The sequence below is a fragment of the Eleutherodactylus coqui genome, chromosome 5 (genome assembly GCF_035609145.1).
Source record: "Eleutherodactylus coqui strain aEleCoq1 chromosome 5, aEleCoq1.hap1, whole genome shotgun sequence".
Classification (NCBI taxonomy): domain Eukaryota; kingdom Metazoa; phylum Chordata; class Amphibia; order Anura; family Eleutherodactylidae; genus Eleutherodactylus; species Eleutherodactylus coqui.
Window position 1 is genome coordinate 142,320,886 of NC_089841.1, and position 24,361 is coordinate 142,345,246.

General features: G+C 42.2%; 1 protein-coding gene across 1 annotated transcript in view; it reads left to right on the forward strand.

Moving 5' to 3' along the window:
* Positions 1 to 24,361, forward strand: part of MLXIP (MLX interacting protein) — an 80,224-nt gene that overhangs the window by 26,970 nt on the left and 28,893 nt on the right. The window contains exons 2-6 of the mRNA XM_066603299.1: positions 13,583 to 13,689; positions 18,399 to 18,484; positions 19,728 to 19,817; positions 20,388 to 20,429; positions 22,586 to 22,745. Coding sequence (XP_066459396.1) covers positions 13,583 to 13,689; positions 18,399 to 18,484; positions 19,728 to 19,817; positions 20,388 to 20,429; positions 22,586 to 22,745 — 485 coding nt within the window. The remainder of the gene's footprint in view (positions 1 to 13,582; positions 13,690 to 18,398; positions 18,485 to 19,727; positions 19,818 to 20,387; positions 20,430 to 22,585; positions 22,746 to 24,361) is intronic.

Below are 24,361 nucleotides of genomic sequence, written 5' to 3' on the forward strand. Positions count from 1 at the left end.
AGGCTGCCTGCAATATGAAGTGACCCCTATACAGTACGCATTGCAGCAACTGTTCAGTTTGACCCATCAGATTTCAGTTCTCATACTATGTATATTAAAATGTTATACATTATACATCGAAAATAGAAGTGATTTGGGTGGTTGGTTTGGGTGGATGTGACGTCCTCCCTGTAGTCTGTCCAACTTGGATAAAGGTTAAACTGGATATGCACCTCTTTGAGAGGGGGAGAGAGACAGATTTACTGAGGTTAAGTTTTGTTTAGCGAAGAGCTGACTATAAAGGTTAGACCTGTTAAGTCAATAGCCCTGACATTTTTAGATGTGACTTCTACGATTTTTTTTATTTTTTATTTGCACTTTATACACATTGCATGGATGTCCTTGTAATGTCCCTTTTACAGAACTGGCATTTTGGGCACTGTATAATGCGCTTGGTGTCCAGCCGATAAGGATATTTGGAAGTCTTTTATAATGAGCTGCTGTGTCAGAATTGTTCTTGGCAATGCTTATTGGCCAAGAGCAAATGATGGAGGTCCTTTTTCAGCTTAATGTTTTTGTACAGTAGGCCTTTCACGCTTTTATTTACTTTTTTTAAAGATAGTCTGTCCCCATGAAAAAACGGCCCTGGACTAAAGCTTTCACTTCCCTTTTTAGTAAGGGTGTTTTACACCAATAGATTTCTTCCTGATTATGATTGCTGATCGGTTAAGCCTGGTTTAGACACAACGATTTTGAGTGATAACACAGGTCTGCAAAAAAAACTTTTTTAAAAATTGTTTTGATTTTGTTAAATCATCTTTTATGTAGTTTTTTGCACAGATTTCAAAAATGACATGGGTTTTTTTCTATCACGTAAGGCTTGCCTACAAAATAAAGTTGAAGTATTTGGAAAAAATAAAAAAAACGGAAATTTTTTTATTTGTTTTTATTATTTTAACATGAAGTAAAAGCAAAAAAAAATACCTAGCTAAAATAAGCATAATAGTGATACACATGTGTTGCACACAAGTTATTATAAGTCTTTGTAAAAACGTTGTCTTTTTCCATCAAAGCTTCTTTTGGTACTTTTTCAGCTGTGTTCTTGTGAATTTTCCCTTTTTAACACCCAACAGTAGTCTGCCATCATGTTGACATTCCATCGACCTTGGTACCTGCGCTCCATTTCTTTTAGATCTTGATGGAAACGTTCTCCTTGTTCCTCACTTACAGCCCCAAGATTTTCTGGAAAGTAGTCCAGATGTGAGTGAAGGAAATGGACTTTGACACTCATGTTGCAGCCCAAGATTTTGTAGTTTTGTAACAATTCAGCAACCAAAGTTTTGTAGTTTGGGTCTTTATTTCCAAGAAAGCCTGTTACAACAAGTTTAAATAAATTCCAGGCATTTTTTTTCTTCCATTTCCATTTTAGTGACAAAGATTTCATCTTTTAAAAGTTTTCTTCTGTCAGGCCCAACAAAGACTCCCTCTTTCAGCTTAGCATCTGATAGACCAGGAAACTGTTCACAAAGATACTTGAAACACTCTCCTTCAATGCACTTTGTAATATATATTGTGCATTAAATATTGGCTATACAGAAGTTATATACTCCCCTACAGGGGTCCCCCCCCCTGTGTTGGCGTCCCCGTCTCCCTGGCGCCGGCCAAATCCTTCTCCTTGATTAGATGCGCTTGCGCAGTCTGCCTCTTCTGTCCCATTGAATGGGGCCGCTCCAGCGTGCTCGCGCCGCACAGGTCGTCTGCGCATGGGGTAAGTATATAACTTCTGTATGGCCAATATTTAATGCACGATGTATATTACAAAGTGCATGTATATGGTCATACAGAAGTGTTTAACTTCACTTGATTTTGCGGGACAACCCCTTTAAGGCCCAGTTATCAGGCCATGTAAAAGACACAGATCAGCCTTCGTTAACTGATCCATGGTTTTCAGTAAGCATAAAAATGCTCCCTGATCAACTATGCATCTCCACACATGAATGGGAAGATCCTCATAAGTTGATTTTTGGCCCATGTAAAAGAATATTAAACGAGTGCTTGTCGATTGGCGCTCATTACAACAGGACAAGAATTTGGCTAGTGTAAAAGTACCCTACGGCCACAAGCGCTCTAGATGCAAATTTCTCAGGCAGGGTGTGAGGTATTCTGTAGCTTCCTAATTACAAAACTCTGATGTACGTGCGTAATAAGAATTCAGACTTAGACTCGTGTCCAGTGTGAAGCCTAAAGAGAGTTCTGCCCAGTTACAAGTGGGTGAGTCTCTTTTATTAAAACACATAATACCTGCCCTTTATGGACAGGCGTATAACATAAGACATACATAATGTATATTTATTTTTATTGGTTAAGCTATATGGAAACTCCTCTCTGCCCCCGCCTCCTCAGGCCCGTGTACAAACTAGCCTTTGTCCCCTCAACATGTGCTCCCCCCCCCCCAAAAAAAAACTCTAGAACTCTTTTGTATCATAGTTTTGTGTGTGTGTGTGTGTGTGTGTGTGTGTGTGATATTATATTATATCTCTCTGTGCTCTGTCAACCTACAATATTGGTTCCAGGACAACCATTGTATGTTGGAACATTAACTATGCAAAACTGGTAATTTGATTGCCATTTTGGGGCTTTGGGACCAAAGTAATACAAAATAAAGATTAAGGAAAATAAGTAGACCACTAGTACATATAAAGTCCTTGCATGTAACAGCCAGAAAGAGCTGTTGGTAGCTGTAAATCGCCTTCTATGTAAAGGACTGAAGCTTCTCCAGGGTCCTGCACCAGGAAAATAATCAGTAGACTCCTGCATGTAGCACTTCTTGTTGTTGTTTTTTTTTTTTTTTTCTCTTTTCCAGCCAAAGACTGGGCAGAAAGCGGGCAGACCTCATTATAGCCAGTGGGGTCTGCCTGATACTATTCAGGTTCATCCACAGACAGAACCTTTCGGTCACGGAGATTCCCCTTTTTTCTACTCGCCAACCCGAACAGGAAAGCAGAATCCCCAGCACAAGTGTGAAAACAACCTTACACTTTCCTTATTTTCTTGTATGCATACTTGGTAATTGCCATAGATGTAAAATATCTCAGTTGCAATTAACTGCTTTAACCATGTAAATAGTGACTTAATGTCTCACATGTCATTTTATGAAGGCTTGGTCTTCATTTAACTACTGAAATACCATAGTTCTGTTTGGGGTTTCATCTAAATCTTCTGTTCGGGATTCAGACGGCACCTTGAGCCCGAGTCTATAATACGGTGTGATAAGTACCGGTATGTCACAGCAGTATCAAGACACAGCAGCACTTATTTATTTTTTTTAATGATTCTAGTTGAAAACTTGATTTATTCTGTCTGATCTAACGGTAAATTAATATTTTTATTTGTAGGACAACCCCTTCAATCACTTTGTATGCTGCCATCAGCCTGTAACTGCTTACTACTCCATCCACCCTGACTGCATTCCTGTGTAATGTTTATGGCCTACTTCCTACATTGTTCGAGATGTTTTGAGGTATTAGTCAGGAATGGTAACGTTTCTCCTTAGAGAAAGCACCTAGAAGGTGTGAGAAGATTTATAAGGCCATGCATGCTCCTCTGGGAAATATACAAATGGGAAGATGGAATAATGCCTGCACATCGCCACCTATTGGAAGGCAGCATTGCTGCAGGTCCATGTCAGAACTTTTAACAAGCCTTGTGACAATGATTGGGAATGGTAAGCCAAGGTCAGAATTTTCTCCAAAAGGAGATAACGATGCACAGACAGCTGTTTTGGGGTGATTGCCCCTCATCGGTGTGCAGCAGGTTTCTGGCTTGGCTAGTGTGTGTTATCTAGCTTGCTGGCAGTGTTGAGTTTTTTTGTTTGTTTGTTTGTTTTTAAACTAGTGATTTTGTATAGGGCTAAAACGTTTTTTTAATCATTTTACGGATGGCTGTTCACGGGCGATGCAGTATCCTGCGGCGAAGCTCTGCCGTGGGAGCCACCGCCCAGGAGCAGGAGCCGCCGCCGAATCTCCGCCAGTCAGCCCTATCTAATAGGCTGATCGCGGACAATTGGAGCAATTCGCAGCATGCTGCGAATTGCCCGCCGCGAGTGGAGAATCGCAATGATTCTCCGCTCGTGGACAGGTGCCGACGCTTTCCATAGCAACGCCGGCGAAATCGCTGCCGTAGACAGGGGGCCTACCGCAGCTCCCTGGCACTGGTTACTGCAATATAGCTCATGAGGAAGATGACACATACCACTCATCATGTTGACTTGGTTTGTCCCTTGTGTCTGCATGTTCTTCTTTTCTGGTGGAGTTTGGGCCAATGAGAACAAGGTTGCCACCGAATACTTGTAGTGTTACTAGTTACCACGAAATGGTCTTAAGGAAGAGGAGTCGGCTGTCCATGTGGGCCCAGGCAGGGCCTGACACTGGCAGGATTGCGGTGCTCCGTTCTCTGCTATGGTGTGGTCATTTGGAGGAGGTATTAAGAGCAGAAAGTGGCGGGTGGGTGCAGCTCTGGCTGCATGTGTAGACACAGCGACATGGTGTAACAGCAGCAGTCCCAAAGAGATGCCTTCATTTATGTGGTTTATGGACTGGAAATGTAATTGCCAGACTGGGTCTGGGATTGTTCTGTTTGTTGCAGCATAGAGATTACATGACTGGCATATTTGCCTAGGTGGGGGCATGTGCTAGGTAATTGCGCAGCATGCACATTGGATATTTTTAATGATACTGGTGCACCGTATTGACTTGTATGGGAGTCTGTCCTAGGCATGTGGTCATTTTGCAGGGTGGGTGAGTAGATGGTCACAGCTGATCCCCTATTGTGAATGGTGGATCCTGTGTTATCTATATATACTGTAGGTGTTACCTCTGTGTAATCCTGTCTGTGGTGTTAGTGAGAGAACTGCTGTAAAGCTTTCTCTACAGAACAGGAAGTATAAAGGCCTATTTAGACTCAACGATTCTCGCTCAAAAATCGCTCAGACATCTTTTGAGTGGGAATCGTTGGGCCTAACTGCACGAACATTGTTCAGTTTACGTTAACGAGTCGTTCGTCATTGTCTTTCAGCAAGCTGAAAAAACGATGAGCCTTATCAGTACCACCCGCTGAGTTCTAAGCGGGATACCGCTGATATTGTTTCAGCTGGTATCCCTCTCAGGGAACTCAGCCGCAGTATGAAGAAGACAGCGCTCTGAAAAGACAACAGCTGTATACAGAAGACAGCGCTGCAGCTGTGTTCTGTATACCCTGCTCGGAGAACTCAGCTGTATACCGCGAACACAGCACGAGTATGCAGAAGATAGTGGTCCCACTTGTCTTCTGCATACAGTGTGAGCCTTTATTTACACACTTATGCAAAGTGAACGCTCAAAACTGTCACTCAAACTTCCGTTTGAGCGATCATCTTGCCTATTATGTTCTGTGGTCAATGTGAAAAATGTAAAATTTTAAGATTTTTTTTTTTTTTAAATCTCGATTGTGACTGAAAAATAAGTCAGCAAAAGTTCTCAAAAGCTTCTCAAAAGCTTTGAAATAAATCCCATTTTCTTTGTGTTTTTAAATGTCATTTTCTACTAACTTACCCTGTAAGGACTGTGCTGGAGAGTCATGCTATTTATATTCAGTAACTCTGTTTAATTATAGGATTTATGCCTAAGGGCTCCTTCACACAAGCGTATTTGCACACACAATACACAGAGAATAGAACCCATTGATATTAATGGGCTCATACATATTTCCCATTTTTGCGCACACAAAAAAATAGAATTCGCTCTATTTTGTGCGCATTTCATGCCAAAGTGCCCCATACGCCATTTTGAAGGAGCACTTAAGTGAGCCCCTCTTACAAGCTTGCTATCCATTAATATTCCTGTTTTTTTTTTCCATGGTAATCTTGCCCAGAGTTCTAACACTTGTTATATAATGGTGATGCTATTTGTTCCTTCCCAGGCCCAGAACCTTACATTGGTGCTAACCTTGTCTACCAAAGTCTTTTAGGTAGGGTGCCATGCTGTGGCCATCATGCATCTGTGTAGTAGTTGTGATCTGGAATCCAATACTGGGTCTGCATGGCTCTCAAATGAAATGGTAATTTAAATTTTTTTTTTTTTGCCTAAAACCATAAGGTTATTTAATACTAAAGTCAATTACCACTTCGTTCATTTGAGATCCACACTGAGCTTTTGGACGGGCAGCAGCTTCAGTGAGGGGGACCCTTTAAGATTCATACTGGTCTGTAATGGAATACTGGCTCCTTCTGTATGTTTTGCGCAGTTTAATATCCTCTTCTGCAAAACATGAAAGGTGATTAACAAACCTATTTAATGTGGGTGTATGCCATGTGGTCCTAGTAGTGTATAGGTTGGCTTTTTGAGTGAGGGTGCTCACTGATAAAGTAAACTCTCCATTAAATAAGTTTCACAATTGGTGGCGGGATGGGTCCACAGAGTGTGTGTGGGGCACCTCTCTGCGGGGGTTACCTTTTTGAAGTTACAGGTCCTTTCTGGGTGATGCCGGAAAAATTTTCAGAAGCTGTGATTAGGTCCGACGAGGCGACCTATAAGGAGATGGTTGTGGCCACATGCTTTCATACTTTAGCAGTCCAACAGGACTCCTATCGGTTTACTTCACCTCGCTCCACAACCAAGTACAATCCTCATTGTTTCTTCCCACCCTGGGTTTCCCAGGTCAGCAGTGCGTCTCCTCAGCAGACATTTGGCCGACTTTTACACTGAACAATTACACTAGGCAACACGATTTTTGTGTCTGAGAAAAGTTTTCGTTCCTCTTAACTTTTTGTATAATATAATGGAAAATACCTTTCATTAGGAAAAAAATTAGCTTTTGTTGTCAGGACATCATGTATAAGAATCATGAACCGGCACTATTCATATAATCTAAGCAATGTGACAATCAAAGTTTTGGCTCAATAACTCTTAATAATAATTTGTTTGTTATCCAAATAATGTGAAAATAACACGGATTTGCCAGAGACACAAAAAAATATTTTTTTTTTATTGCCTAGTGCGAAAATTCAAAAAAATCTATCAGACGAGCAAGAATAAACTCAGCCAACAAACGAAAAACCGTTCGCATTTTGTTCATCAGTCATTTTTGGCAAGCATAAAAATAATCGTTGGCTCATTTACTGATCATTTGGTTTAAATACAGATTGTTTGGTCATTCACTTATACAGTGACTGTTTACACAGGCAGACACATCGTTGTCTTGTTCCGACTGATTACTTGAGCAAACTTTAACATTGCTTGTCCAAACGACAAATCTTCAGGTCTGATCGGACCCTCTTTTATAGCAGCTCTTCCTCCACAAGGCCCTCAGCGTTTCTGGGAAACAATGGCAGCCCACAGGCAAATTTTATTTTTTATTTTTCCACTAACCAAATTGCTGCAGCACTCCTCTCACCTCTGTTCGCAGATCCTTTTTTTGCCCCCCTCTCTCACTTAATCTCACGAGACTTTAGCCACCACTTTGCTCTACTGCCACGGTCTAATCAATAATGATGTAGAACAACTTTAAAGAAAGTTACAGCATTAAAATACTGCAAGTAAAATGGCATACCCACTATGTTAATCCATGGGCTCTCCTAACCCTCTTTATTATAACTTTATTATTGGAGGGTCAGTTTTGCCTTTGGAAAGGAGTTTCTTTTTACTTGTGTCGCTTGCATCCATCTGTGTTGTCCTCACCATGTGCAATAATCATTATGTAATACTGAAACTTCAACTGGTGGTGTGATCTGCACTGCAGTTTGTTTACTTGGACTCGAGTACTGTAGGGTATGTTGCGGGTCAAACGGCGAGGCTCAGCTGGGGAGGCAGTTTTCACATTAGTGCTTATAGAATGCACTGTCCATTATCTGACTTCACCAGTCACTGGTTTGGCAATGTAAATGACTGCTTTTGTGCTTTAATTTACTGTTCTCCTGGATCCAGGAAGTTAATGACAGATAAATTCATAATTCACAGCAAGGATTTTAAAACAATTGACCACTGTTAACGCCCATAGAAGGAGAGTGGAACTGACTCAAAAACTGCTGGTCAACAGATGTAAGTTTGTTTGTGACTTTTCAGGTAAGGATGCCCTTCATCAGACTCCTGCAGCTGAGGGCACAAAGAGGCAGAGGTGTAACTTGAAGCTCCTGGGCCACAATGCAAAACCTGTAACAGGGCCCCCAACTATAATGGTTTATTCATAGTACTGGGCTCCCTATAAGGAGAGGAGAGGCGCTTATGGGCCCCCTAAGGTTCCTGGGCCCAGGTGCAACCGCATCCCCTATAGTTACGCCCATGCCCCTCCAGGCCCAGAACAGAATTTTGTCCTGAAACTGGAGGGTCACTTTAACTTTTTGGCTGTTGTAGTGTTAGAATGTGACACTTCCTCTTCCATGTTCCAGCATACGTGTGATCTGTGGTGTTTGTTTTTAATTAGGTGATTATTTTGATCATTTGAGACTATGTACCTCTATATAGCTCCCTTTTGATGTTGCATTTTTACTTATTTTGAGCTGGCTTTGTTTGTGATGAAAGACTGCTGTGTTCTTCCCGATTAAATAGGAGTCAATAGTCAGAGGTCACATGGTGCTTCAAAATGAAGGAGTCAGCGGTTGTGGCTGGTTTACTTTTGCATAAAGTGTAATGCTTATGTAATCTAAAGTCAACATGTAAATCGCTCATTTCCAATGAAAGGATAATCTAATATTTGTTTTAAAACCAAGATTCGGTTGCATTATATTTATTAGATGCCACATAAGAGTTTCAAGACTGCATAGAACGCTATGCACATATCCTAATGGATGCAAAATCACACAATCCAGTTTTGGCCTTTTCTCTTACCTGCCTATGACCCTCCAGTGTACACATTTAACTGTAGGACTTCAAAAAAATAGCGATAAGTTTTTGTTCTGCTATCTGGAGCATTATTGTTGTAGCTGCCAGTGCTGCAGGCAAACAGTATATCATTCAGTGCCATTTTATATACGTTGCTTGCAATACATGGAATATTGCTGGCCTTAGAGGTCATCTTCCTGAATTGCTCCAGTACAACTAAATCGCCTACTATGAAAATACTACTGGTTTTGAAAAAGATGAACCCAACGATGCAAAAGTTTGCGGCATATCCTGGCAATATTCCATCACTTTATAAGATGCAATTGCCACTTCTAAAGAGGGCCTGTTGACTCTCCAGACAAGTCTGTTTCAGTAAATGCTGGCAATACCCTGAGAGTAACAGGTCTGGTTCAGCCTTTTGTAGAACTTTGGTGTGCTGTTCCTGTTATTTCTTCTAGAAAGTCGTGATTAAATTGACAGCTGAGCATGTCTGTCCCCTTTGTCGGCAGGGTATGTTGCTTCCCAATTTGAAATGGTCCATTCCTCTTTAAGTGCTTTCCTAAAGGAGTAGGGATGCACCAAAAGTCGTAGCTGTGGGAACGTTTATCATTCTGGCCCTTTCCAACTTTACTAAGTATTTGAGAGGGCTATCGAAGGGTAGAGACATATGTGACTATTTTTTTTCCATTCCTTCCTTAGTCCTAGAAGTAGTCACACAGCATTTTCAGTATTAGAGGGTTTGTCTCATGAAGACAATTCCTATCCAAATGCCCTGTTATATTGGAATTATACAGTGGGGTCCTCACTCGGGACTCCCCTTTATGAGCCCGAATGGGGAACTGTTCTGGTAGACCTGGACTATCTATGTATTACATCGCCATCAATTTATTTGAATCGCCCCATGTAATACTACATTTTCCATTCTGTGGAAAGAACTGTCTGACTGGCCACAGCAAACTGCCAACTTTGTCAGGGGTGCTGGCAGCCAGCCTGTAACGATCTGCTGATTGCTGCTGTAGCTCCAATCTGAAAGGTGTTCTCTGGCCTGATGGGCCAACCCCTTCATAAGCAAACTTTGAAGACCAGATGAATGAAAGGAACCTGATAGGTTCCCTTTTTAAGAAGCGATAGGTGGACACTTCTCCCGCCCCTGCACTAGACAGCCTAATGGTCTGTTTTTATAGGTTTGCGTTTAGGAGAATTAGCTCTGCTAATTGTAGCATCTTGTTTTTCTACTTGTGAGCCAACCATAGTAGAGGAAGTCTAGTGTATTATACACAAGGCTGAAGCAAGAATTTAATGGATTTCATTTACATGGATGGGGGGTGTTGTAATTTGGGAAGAGTCAAAAAATACTGAAGTGTACTTGTCCCCGTTCGCACATTCATGATTGCTCATCCTGCTGGCTGGGCATTCCCACACTGCATCTGTGCATTGATCGGAGTTATCTGAGGTCTGTCCTCCCACTGAAGGTTCTGTTGTTGGGGGTTACTGTAACAACACTATTATGAATAATGCTTGTTATCTGGCACAGTTTGGCACCAGCGGCCGTCTGTGTTCTCAGTTCTGAGAAACTGTGTCTGGGCTTAAAGCCAAGGTCAGAACAGCCCATGCCCCTATTTACTATATATACTGCAAACGGGGAATTTTTGTGTTGGAATGGAACTCTTTTTCGGTCTTCCAATTTCATATCAATGTACAACGTCTCATTATACAACGATTACACTTTACAACTTTCTTCCATACTTTTTGTTTTAGTTCCACACTACTGTATTTGAGGCCGTGTCCTATCCATGTTAATCCACAGATGGCAAACTGCCCCATTATAGGCCTTTTGAGCCTATACACAGGTGAAAAAACTCATGACCCATCCTACTCCTGTCAATTTTATGCTGCAAATCTGCATACACTCTCATGGCGTGGATGTGCGCGTAATACGGGCTAAGATAGTGCATGCCGTGATTGTTTTGTGAGCATATTCCGCCTGGCTTGTGTGAGCGGCACAATTAATCCCTTAATGATGCGGCCCCTTTTTATTCTCCATTTTCGTTCCCCCCCCCCCCCCCCCTTCAAAAAAATCGTAACTCCTTAATTTATCCATTGACGTCCCTGTATGAGGGCTTGTTTTTTGCGGGACGAGTTGTATTTTTCAATGGTGCTATTTAAAGTACCATATAATGTACTGAAAAACTATAAAAAAAAATTCTAAGTGGAGTAAAATGAAAACAAAACGACATTCTGCCATCTTTCAGTGCATCCTGTTTCTACGGTGCACAAACTGCAACAAAAGCGACATGATAACTTTATTCTATGGGTCAGTACGATTACTACAATACCAAAGACATTTAATTTTTTTCAATTATTTTCTGCGGTCATTTTGTGCGTGCAATAACTTTTTTTTATTTTTCCGTCGACGTAGTTGAGCAAGGGCTCACTTTTTACGGGATGTCCTGTAGTTTCTGATAGTACCAAGTTGGAATGCATACGACTTTTTGATTGCTTTTTCTTGCGTTTTTTCTGCGAGACAGGGTAACTAAAGTGCATTTCTGGCGTTGTTGTTTTTTTTTTGTTTTTTTTTCAGACGACGTTCACCGTGCGTGAAAAATAATGCACTGCTTTGTTAGAACGGACTTTTACGGACGCAGCCATAACAAATAAATATTTTTATTTTATGATTTAGATTTTTTAATAATAGATATGGCAAGGGGGGGGGGGGGGGGATTTTAACCCTTTCCAATCCCATTTGTATCCTGGTTTTCCTAGGGGGCTTACTCTTATTCTGCCGTTATACAACGGCACTATATGCTGGCTAAAGCCAGTACTGCATGAGGTGACACGTTGGATAGGCTCCGACAGCAGAGAGGCTGGCAATATACTGTAAGAGAACCCCCGACGATGTCTTCCAACATTGGAGCTGTACAGCCTTAAATCATAATGTCTTCAGATGTCAGACAGTGGATTGGAAAGGTTTAAACTGTTATAACTTTTTTTTTTTTTTTACTTTAAAGTCCCCCTGGGGGACTACAACCAGCGATGCTTTGATCGCTTCTGCAGTATGATGTAATGCTATAGCTGGCTTGATAGGCAGTCTGGTAAGGCAGCCCTGGGGCCTTTCAGAAGGCCCAGCTGCCATGACACCTGCACGGCTCCCCGATCTCACCGCAGGGAGGGGGGGGGGGGGCGGCGGCGTGCAGGACCCCCAAACACCGTCCGGGAATTTAAATGCCTCTGTCAGAATTGACAGCGGCATTTAAATGGTCAATAACCGTGATCAGCTGATTGCGGCTATTGCCCGCGGGTGTCAGCTGTAATAAACAGCTGACGCCTGCACTGTATGAAGAGAGGTTGCCCCGCAACCTCTCTTCATACATACCCCGCCGCTCCATGATGTACCTATACGTCGTGGTGCGGGAAGGGGTTAAAGTCTATGGGAGATTGCTACTGTGTATTAAGTGTGCAAAATCTGTGCAGGTAAGGGTGCCTGTCCCTCTGAAGCTTTCCATTGCGTTGCTATGGAAAGCGTCGGCCCCCTGTCCACGAGCGGAGAATCACTGCGATTCTCCGCTTGCGGCGGGCAATTCACAGCATGCTGCGAATTGCCCTGATTCTCCGCGGTCAGCTTATTTATCAGATAGGGCTGACCCGCGCGAGATTCGGCTCCCGCAACACCCGTGGACGGGGGCCCTAATACACAGTGAGCATACGGTCATGTGAGCCCGACCTTATTACTTCTAGCTGGGATGTGGATACAGTTGTAACTAGTCTGGATAATTGTACTTGTACTGTATATAACAATTGAGCTTGTTAGTAGGGGGGAAAACCCTTGATGGATTTTTTTCTTTTTTTGTGTGGATCCACGCCATTTGGTATGATTTTTTTTTTTTTTAATGCAAATCTACATTCGATATTCCCCTTTTTCAGTCACGTGATGCAAAAGTCAGTAAAAAAAAAAAGCAGATTATGAAACCAATAGTTTCCTTTCCACCTGCGATGTTTTCACGGATGCGATGTTGAGTGAACAAATATCGCGGCATGCTCTTTTTGCGATGTACGATTTCTAATTTATTTTCCCTACTGAGCCTTCTTTTTATTGCGTTGCAACAAAGTTGTGATGCGATGCAATTTTAACATTAGAAGGTCCTATTGACTTTCGCGACAAATAAAATCGCATATCGCAGGATCTTATTGGGGGCGGCAGCGATGCAAGATTATTCTTTAAAAAAAAAATGCTGACACCCAAAAATCGCGACAACAAAGACGCAATTTTAGCTGCGACTTTTTTTTTTTTTTTTTCCACTTGCGACAAAACTGCTAATGCCCGCGCGAAACTAGTATATAGGGAGAAATTGTCTTGAAGCAGTTTATATTGTGATTCACCAGGTGCAATAGTGCCCACTGAGTTGGGAGCCCAATATGCCGTTAGTTACCTGCATACACTTCTGAACTAGAAAGGGAGGCCTCAGGACCGCATAGTGTCTTTTGGTCAGTTGGGCTGGGACGTGGCATAATGATGTGCAGCGCATGGTTCTAAAATCTGCTCAGCAGGGTGTGCCTTTCAAAAACATGTGCCTTATATTAAATATAGATTCTCTTTTATGTAAGGTTCAGACACAACCCTTTCTGATTCTCAATTCTTATCTTAACCTTTCATGACAAGATTTCAATCCCTCTAACACATGTGCTCACTGTGGTGGTTCTTACTGTAGCGTATATAACCTCTCAAATGAACATTTTTCTTTTATTTCTTTTAGTGGAAAGTTGGTGTCTCCAAAATGGAAGAACTTTAAAGGTTTAAAGCTTCAGTGGAGAGATAAAATCCGTCTAAACAATGCTATTTGGCGGGCCTGGTATATGCAGTGTAAGTATAAACAAGAATCCAGAGACCTATTAGAAGGCTTTCCTTTCTGGCTGCATCTTCATATTAGAATTCAGGGTTGCACAACCATATCAAAAAGTTGTTTGTGTCTTATGTCCCAGGCCTCTTCTGTATAACTAACCCTTTGTCATCCTAGTCCCCATTCACACAGTGAACTTTTAGGAACCGATCTTGGTCTTGACTTTACCAAAACAGAAATGTATAAAGAAGAGACTTAGGCCTCATGTCCACGGGAAAAAGAAGAATTAAAATCCGCAGCGGATTTTAACTCTTCTCCCGCCTGCGGATCCGCAGCCCATAGGGATGCATTGACCACCCGCGGGTAGATAAATACCAGCGGATGGTCAATAAAAGTGAATTTTTAAAAAAATGGACATGCTCCATTTAGGTGCGGGTCTCCTGCGGGGACGGCTCTCGCAGGCTTCTATTGAAGCCTATGGAAGCCGTCTGGATCCGTGGGAGACCTAAAATAAGAATAAACTTACCCGCAGCGGACCGTGCAGATCTTCTTTTCTTTCCGGCCAGATCTTCTTTCTTCGGCCCGGCAAATGTGCCCGGCGCATGCGCGCGGCACATCCGCCGGGCCAAAGAAAGAAGATCCGGCCGCGAAGAAGAGAAGATCTGCCCGGTCCGCTGCGGGTAAGTTTTTATTCTATTTTCAGCGCTCATGTCCGCGGGGCAGGAGGGACCCGCTACGGATTCTCCATGGAGAATCCATAGCGGGCCTGATTTTCCCCGTGGACATGAGGCCTTATGCTTCTTCTCATTTTGGGATTCATTCTTTGCTCTAGTGTATAAAATGCGCCAAATCTACACTGTGTGAATAACTGCTTATGTTATGCAGTTGTTGGCTCGAATACACAACCACATTACAGATCTGTATTGTACAGAAATAATAAGGATCCCGAATAACATCATCTTGGTGACACACAACTGATATTTTTCTAAGGAGTATGGCTAATTTTATCTTGTGGTTTGCTTGTGATAGGACCTGCAGGTTCACACCCAAGGGCTCTATCACGTAGTAACACTTCTGCACCTTTTGTAGTGCTTTGAAATCCATAGTCCTGCAAAAATTTTAATAATGTTAATAATTAATAAATGTTAATTTCTCATGTTTACAAAACTGAATTTTTTTTTTTAATGCATTAAGTCATGTAAAATTTATTTACGTAGTTCTGATGCAATAAGGGCCGCTTCACACTAGCAGTCTCATTTCTAGTTTGCTGTTCTGCCGTGGGAACAGCAAAACGTAAATGCTTCAATTTTACAGCCCGTAGAAATGTATTTAAAACGGAAGCCCTTCAGTTAGACTGTTTCTGAATTTTCCATCTTCATTCCATTTTTCACACTGGAACAAAAGCGTGGACTACTGTGCTTTTTGTTTCCAGTTAAAACTATGGAATAAATTTTTTTCCCCTTGCATTGTAGTCAATGGGAGACTAATGAAAACCAGAAAGCATTTTGTTTCCATTTTCCAGTTTTGTTTGTGAGCATGCGCACATCAGGCGGTGGTAGTTCTTGTGCCTCTTCAATGAATGTGGCTCAGTGGTTAACGTTGCCTTGCAGGGCAGGGGTCTTAGGTTCAAATATCAAGAACCTCTGCTTGGACTTGATCAAATTCCATACAGTTCTTGCTCTTGTTTGGCCCTAGAACTCTTTGCTGTAGCTCCTCCTCTGCTCTAGCTCAGTGGCTGAGTGGTTAGCACTATGGCTTTGCAGAATTGGGACTCTAAGTCTGACCATGAACAACATCTGTATGGAGTTTTTCAAAGTCCTCTGCAGATGTTCTGCATGGTAAAACAACTGAACCACAATCATTGAAGAACCACCACCACACAAAAATGTCCTGTGGTACGAAAGGGCAACATCACTATCCTATGGGTTCGGTTCACTCTCTACCAGGCGGCACAAGAAAACTCGTAAATTTCACATCTGTTTTTCAGCATTGCAAACTGAAATCATTCTATCCGTTTTATAAATCCAGCAAAAAACAGAATTAAAACAGAAATGAGCTTTTCTATCTTCCTGATTTCCAATTTTTAGTACCGTAGAACTGAATTAGTTGAAAAAAATACTAGTGTGAACATAGCCTAAGGGAACAGGGGATACATGACTAGCAGATTTACCATTCAGGATTCCATGTAAACTGGGCCAGCCTCACATGAGGGCTGTAATGGTAGCCATATTGGTTGTCACATGGCTTTTCTAGAAATTGGATATAAATTTTTGTTGAGTCCATGTTTGCAAAAGTGTACATGAAATGCGGCCATATTGTTGGTCACCTCAAAAACTGATGCTTAGCAGTTATTTATGTTTTGTCAATAAGAAAGTAGACCGCTTTATGTTTTGGGTTGAAATCTTTTAAGCAGAAAAGCTCCACATTAACAAGTATCTCCCTTACAGTTGCCCAAAGAAGTCTGTTTAAAAGGGTTATACCAAAATATTAAGTTATTCGAATCCAACACACAGATACAATAGTAGGCTTAGATTATTACCTGAAAATGCTTCCATATTAATGCTGCCCTGCTCTCAAATGGAAGCATGTACAGCTAATAATGTAAGCCTTACACTGAAACTAACACTAAAACTCAGTCCCCACGCTGTTAGGACTTTGCTGCAGGCTGCCAATCGCTAGCTTGTGGGCGTACACTGGGAGGATACAGGTGGAGACAAGATACATCATTACCGCATGGCACTACCCAACTTTAAACTGTACTACCTGGCAGGCCAAACTGGGTTCATTCGCCACTGGCTCTCTGATTCAGACCTCCCAAACTCAAAACATCATTTAATGCACTTCCTTTCTGAGACCTCTCTCTGGATTGTAGTGGAAAAAATGGGCCTGCACACTAGACTGCTGCTCCCAATACACAGATTGGCCGCTAGAGTCTGACAGATGTGTAAACAGATTACTAGGTATGAAGGCACTTCCCTGGAAACCCCCCTGTGGGGTAACAGAGCACCCCCACACTTGCTGAACCTCCCAGACACGCAATTCTGGAGAGATCTGAGTCACCTCCTTGGGGCATTAATGGAGTTTTGCAGCAGATCCCTAGAACCAGCTTTTACAGATGCCTCCAGCTAAGACATGTGCTCAATGCCCAATTCCCAGAGCTGCATCAGTCCCTTTCCACCTATCCCTTGATAGGAGTTTTGCGCACGCAGGGACCTACAGGGTTAATCTTGCAGATATATACGCACCTCATTCAATCTAAAATTTCACACGTAGAGCGTAGTCTTGGACAAATAGGCAGAAATTATGAGGAGTGGAGTACTACAATATCCTCATATACTTCAGTCTTGCAGCAGCTAACAAAAAGATGATTTAATTGCACATTATACAACAATGTTATTTGACACCAAGCAGACTCTTTAACATGAATAGAATCTCTGACACGCAATGTCATCGCTGTCAGACACCCAATGCTAACTTTAACCATCTGATGTGGAGCTGTCCGATGGTATACTCCTTCTGGACAGAGGTTACAGACTATTGGGGGTGCCACTTCCACCAAACCCCACTGAAAGTCTACTAGGTATACTAAACGAAGAGCAGTGGCAATTCTATATCCGCATTTTTCTTGAAGTGCTGTTTCTGGCCCGTAAGGCTGTAGCATTGCACTGGATGGATAGGAGACCCCCAACGCTCCCCCAATGGTGTAATCTAGTCAATCCTATTCTCCCATATGATAAAATAGTATGCAAAAAATAGAAAGTGCCTAGATAAATTCTTTAAAATCTGGGGAATTTGTGGCTCATAAAACACAACCCACATGCAAAACGCATTTCAGCAATTGGTGGACCAAATGAGGTTTTCGACCCATTCAGGTGCCATTTAGCCCTTCACAGGTATGATGATGATCTGAACTCTGCAAACTATCTTTTTAAATACGCTATGTTATACAGTGTATATTGTTTTAAGTAATTGTAACTGATGTGTTGACTTGAACCATGGTACACTTGGGTTGTCACTGAGTAATATAAATTAATATGTTCTGCTGTTCTCAATAAAATGAGTATTAAAAAAAAGTTATTCAATCCACAGGATAGGAAGTAACGTTAGGATCGTGGGGAGCCACCTGCTGCAACCCCCAGTGATCAAGAGAACGGGTATCCTGACAGTTCCTGCATGAATGAAGCAATGGTTGCATATGTGCGCCACAGCTCCATTCATTTCACTGACTGTTCTGGAAACTTTAGTACTCAGACCCCCACAATCATAAAGTTTATTCCCTGAATAGAAGTAGTGGTCAGAAGCAAAGAAAAGTGGAAAAAACTCCACACTTCAGCAATTCAGCTAAGATGCCATATGCACGCCATATAAAGGGTTTGGACCACAACCCAAAAGTAATCCACAAAGTCAGAAATATGGCAGCAATGGAAGATGCAGGAAATAAAAAAAAAAAGCAAAATACTTTATTTCTCCATCACAAGTCAAAAGCAACAGCAATGTTTCGACCTTGAGAAAGGCCTAGTTTTAGAGGTTGAAACGTTGCTGTTGCTTTTGACTTTTGATGGAGAAATAGTTTTTTCCCTATCCTGTGAATGGGAGATAAGTTACTTTGGTACAACCCCGTTTGCTGTATGTTGTGCATGTGCCTTAGGCAAAGGGCATCTTTCTGTTGCCAGTCTGACTGATAATTATCTACCCAGTGTTCTTATACAGACTTTATTTTTCTGTCTACCAGATATTGAGAAAAGGCAAAACCCAGTGTGCCATTTTGTGACGCCATTGGATGCATCTATTGATTTTGATGAGCACAGAAGACCAGAGGTACACATGTATGACTACTTTATAATGGTGCAGTTCGACTAGACCTGTAAACGGTATTTCTGTATTCTAGAACCCTGCTAAAGAGTCTTAAGAAAATTGAATATAACGAAGTGATGGACTCAGCCATATAGTCTTTTAACGTCAATGGTGTTTACTCCTGTAATTGCTTAAAAAAATACTGCATTTAACAATGTAAAAAAAAAATTGTCCCAGCTTTTTACAAGCAGACTGTTGATCTCAGGTGCTGCATTATATCCAATATGATATGTAAGCTATGGTGAGCAGTCTGCAGCTATACATTACTATGACAGTTGGGTGATCCTCCGATTGAATAATTCTAAGTCATTAGAAATGACTCCTATAACTTCCTGGACCCAACTACAAGGTCAAGAAGACGTCAGCAGCCTAACTGATGGATGGTACAGGGAGCTAAAAAGATGCAGGAAGCTAACCTTGACATTACCATGGCATAAAACTAATCACTGGCCTTTGTTTTCAAGTTAAAGCCTTTTGATTTTGGTCTTTTACCTTCTATTTCACCAGTATTTCCTCATTGTTTATTAGTTTGTTTAATGTCGGATTTTTGTCTGTTCATGAACCTTCTTAATTGTAAAGTGCAGCGGAATATTGTGAGCACCATATGAATAAAGACTATTATTCAGCAATAGTGTAACTTTTCTGTGGGTGCATTTTGGTCCTCCTGGACATAGTCAAGCTTAGCTTAAATGAGTTTTTCAGGTAAATGTTATTGATGACCTCTCCAAAAAAGGTAATCATCTGGGGTCCAGCGCATGGGCACAGTTGTCACTAGTAAAACACAAGGGGTACGGAGAAGATGGCTCTGCCAACTGTATAGTGGCCAGAACTGGTAATTGCAGGCACAGCTCTCATTGATTTTAATGGGTGCTGCACCTGAAATTTCCAGCATTGGACACTACACAGGGGTTGGACCAATGTCGTTTCCCTCTGTACCCTGTATGTTCTGCCGGTGACAGCGGCGCCCAAACAGCTGATTGGTTGGGGTCCTGAGCGGCTGACTCAACCAATCCTCTATCATAAGGATGGGTCATCAATAAAAAAATAGCCTGGAAAACTTCTTTAAAGTAAATCTAACATGAATGCTATTGAAACCAATTGTGATATTGAGTTCCAATTTAGTTGTTATGGATTTGTATACGGTAGCTTGTCAGTCTCTTGTCAATTTCTTTATAAAACAAACCAAGTTACCCATCACTCTCTATAGGCAATTGCAACTGAAGGAAAGTATTGGAAAAGAAGAATTGAGATAGTGGTGAGAGAATATCACAAGTGGAGGACCTACTTCAAGAAAAGAGTAAGATTGTGTTTTAACTGACTTATTTTGCAAAAAAAAAATGTAAAAGAGAGGCAATAATTTAGGTAAACATTGAAAACTTTACAGATTAATCATCATGTAGATTAATAATAATTCTCATAAGAGACTTGCAGATATTCCTTCGACTGTGCTATACAAATGAATGGGGCTTGCAGAAATCTATTCACATGCATAGAATGAATTTTTCAGAAACTGCCTATGCAAAATACTGTGACTCTAATGGTAGGCGCTTTTATCTCCTCTCATAAAATTAAATATTTTTTAGCTTGAGGAGTTGTGTGTTGGTGAATTATCAGTTTTATATCAGCAGCAGTATTCTAATGACTATTGTTATCCAGTTCAACATGGTGCTGGCCTCGTTCTTTGGCACCAGAGAAACCTGTTACAAGATAATGATAAATTTGGCTGTAGGAGCTTTGCTTATTACTGCCCTGAGCAGCCATTGTTTGCTTCACAATGGGGTACTTGTTTGAGTGCCAAGGAAGTGTTCATGCCATGAAGAATGCCAGGGCATTAGTTGTTTATGACAATATGTGACTTTTTTTCCAGTTACAAAAGCACAAAGATGAAGATCTCTCCAGCCTGGTTAAAGTGAGTAACTTACCCCATTCGGTACTATATCGAAACAAATTAGTTGCAGCAGAACATTAGAAGATGCTTTGATGTGAGACTGCACATGGCCAGGAACAGATTGCCAAAGCCAGTACGCAGCAAGCTTCAAGTCTTGTTGAGTAACTTGATGGCAGTCAATTTTTTTTGTTTGTTTCAGTCATTAAGTAAATCATGAATTCTGTGCTTTTCAGCTTGCTGTCCCATTAACAGCAATAGTTACCCTTTAGTGATGATGGGCTCTACTACTGTCATATGTTACTATATTGTGCACGTCCTTCAGTATGATCCATATTCCACATGGAAAAGCCACAGATTAGCTCATGAAACAATGATGCTAATCTTTGTGTGCATCTATGCTACATCTGCGGCAGAAACCTGACTGCCAGCGTAAGCCTGGGGTCACACGGGACAGAATTCTCGTGGAATGGCCGCGCCGAAAAACCGCAAGAATTCCGCTGGGAAAGTGCAGCTTCAAAACCCGCAGCATTTAGCCGTCGGCATTCCGCTGCGGCTTTCTCTCCCCCATAAATAGGAGAGAGGCTGCTGCAGGAAAAAAATTTGACATCCTGCATCTGTTTTCCGCGCCATATGTCCGTTTTCGAACGGCTTGACCGCAGCATGTGGACGAGATTTTTGGGAAATCTCGGCCATTTTGCTGGCTAATGCCAGGATTAGGAGCCGCGGACGGAATTGCCGTGCGAACGTTCCGCACGGAAATTCCATGGCAATTCCGCCCCGTGTGAACCCAGCCGAAGATTTCTTTTGCACATTTTCTTGTAAATTGCACATCAGGTTTAATCCAAGAAACTTAACTATACCCTTAGGCCTCATGTCCACGGGGAAAATCAGGCCCGCCGCGGATCGTATATGTAGAATCCGGAGCTGGTCCCTCCTGCCCCGCAGACATGAGGCCTAAAAATCAGAATAAACTTACCTACTCCGGGCGATGCAGTTCTTCGCGGCCGCATCTTCTTTCTTCGGCACGCCAGCAGCCTGCCACGTGCATGCGCCGGGCACATCCGCCAGGCCGAAGAAAGAAGATGCGGCCGCGAAGAAGGGAAGAACTGCATCGCCCGGAGCAGGTGAGTTTAATCTGGTACGGGTCTCCTGCGGATCCGGATGGCTTCCATAGGCTTCAATAGAAGCCTGCGGGAGCCGTCCCCGCGGGAGACCCGCACCAAAATTAAGCATGTCCATTTTTTTTCCCACACGCAGATCTGTGCCTGACGGGAAAAATGACATCCGCAGGTATTTAACTATCTGTGGGTGTCTAATGCATCCCTATGGGCGCGCGGATCCACGTGCGGGAGAACCGCTGTGGATTTAAAGCCCATGGACATGAGGCCTAAGTATTTAAAATCTTTTGCATGTTAATTTTTCCATTAATGACTATTAAAAGTGATTGCCTGTTACAAAGATATTCCCCTACAATAGGCCTCTTCATCAGGCTGGTGTCGCAGATTAGATCAGATATAAGCTGTTACCTACCCTGATGAAGAAGCTTAAGTAGCCTCAATTTTTCTGATTAGCCTGGTTTTCCTATCTAACATGGTACCACACTATTTTTGCTTTACACCTATGTCAGTAAGGATGGCACCCCTTGGTGTTTCTAATGCTGCCTGCTTTGTTCTTCCATTTGCGCCACTCCGTTCTGGTGGCTAATCCTGTGTGGTGTCCTCTATTAACACAGTAGCACTCGCCGCATGCATATTAAAATTTGATTTGCTGGACTCTAATCAAGTGATATGACAGAGATGCACAGGGAGCGTTGGACGTTCCTATATGATTGCACCCTGCACACCCTGGCTTTAGGGCCACATTTTAGATGTTGCAGACTTGTTGTGGATTCGTAATGAGAATTACACAATGAAAATCTGCATTAATGTGCAGCACAGTGCTAATAAGCAGGCATTTACAAAGCAGCATGTAAAAGTGGGAAACAAATTCTGCAAGGCTTTATATGCTGATTTTTGTCATGAATTTCACATTTTGCAATGCAGTGGCTGAAAACTGCCAAATTCACTGCAAAATCCACAAGTTACATGAGACACACGATGCTGGAACTACTGTGTATTATGTAGTGAGGGCAGGTGCTGTGCAGTGGGGTTGGTAAGGGATTTCTGCTTGTCTTGCAGGATGATGATGTCGTTGCTTGGCATGCCAGTGTGGATGGCAGAGAAACGCCCGTGCCAATGGAAGAGGAGCCTCTTCTGGACATGGAGATGCTCATGGCAGAATTCAGTGACACTTTATTTTCTACTATTTATTCACATCAGCACAGTCCAAAAGAGATTGGTAAGAGTCCTCCATCTGCTGAAGCCGTCCCGCTACTCTAGTTCCTTGTTGTGTTTTCTTCTCTTTTTTTTTTTTTCTTTAAAACAAATGTTTTGAGATTCATTATACCTGGACATACAAGAGTATGTTCACACTTTGCAGATTTTTTGCAGTAGAGAATCCGCATCAGATAGTGCTGATTTTGGTGCATTTCTCCTCATTTGAAGGAGTGGTATCGGTGGTGAAAATGCTGCAAATTTAATGTCCGCATTGCAGATCAATTTCTCCTGCAGACTTTCTCTGCAGCATGTGGATGGGATTTATTAACCTACTTATCGACCAGGGTGTTTTGGTCCAAAAGGACAACACACTTTTGTAGGGATTTTACTCATGTGGGGGTTTTACTGTCCTAATTTTCTTTTCTATTCAGCTACCAAAAATTTATTAGCTCTTCTTTTTTTCACACTTGTTTTATTTAAAGGTATAAAGCTAATTTTTTTATTTAGGGAGTTTTGCTATATAATTTGTATAGTTTTGGATTGCTAGTTTTTATATAACTTTTTTTTTCCTTCTATAATAATTATTTTTTGTTGTACTTATGTTTTGAACCTTTTTTTTTTGTTTGTTTCTTTTTTTCTTTTTTAACCGTCTACGTTCTCTAAGATGTCCCTCTGGGGGAACATTCACATTTGTTGGTGTTGTGAAATTACAAAAACAAAACCAAAAACACTTTTCTGCTGTAGCTTGGACATCCCCCTGTAGTGTCTTTCACTAACAGAGATGATCTGGGTCTGCTAGGACCCTGCAACTCTGTCATGGTAGGGGGCGCCCAACAGTCACACGATCGCCGGTTCGAATAGCGGAAGGAAAATTTCTGCTTTCTCTCTTCACTACATAGTGCTCATTGATTGCTATTAAAGATGAGCGAGCGTACTCGTTAAAGGGGTTGTCCCGCGCCGAAACGGTTTTGTTTTTTTTTCAATAGGCCCCCCGTTCGGCGCGAGACAAACCCAATGCATGTGTTAAAAAAAACAAAAACGTTTAGTACTTACCCGAATCCCCGCGCTGCGGCGACTTCTTCCTTACCTTACTAAGATGGCCGCCGGGATCTTCACCCACGATGCACCGCGGGTCTTCTCCCATGGTGCACCGTGGACTCTGTGCGGTCCATTGCCGATTCCAGCCTCCTGATTGGCTGGAATCGGCACACGTGACGGGGCGGAGCTACGAGGACCAGCTCTCCGGCACGAGCGGCCCCATTCACCAGGGGGAAGACCGGACTGCGCAAGCGCGTCTAATCGGGCGATTAGACGCTGAAATTAGACGGCACCATGGCGACGGGGATACTAGCAATGGAACAGGTAAGTGAATAACTTTTGTATGGCTCATAATTAATGCACGATGTACATTACAAAGTGCATTAATATGGCCATACAGAAGTGCTGAACCCCACTTGCTTTCGCGGGACAACCCCTTTTAAGGCAAATTATTCGAGCAAGTATCGCCATTTTCGAGTACATGCCCGCTTGTCCGAAAAGATTCGGGGGGCCGGCGGGGGTGAGCGGTGAGTTGCAGAGGGGGGGAGAGAGAGATTTCCACCCCGACGGCCCCCCGAATCTTTTCGGGCAAGCAGGCAT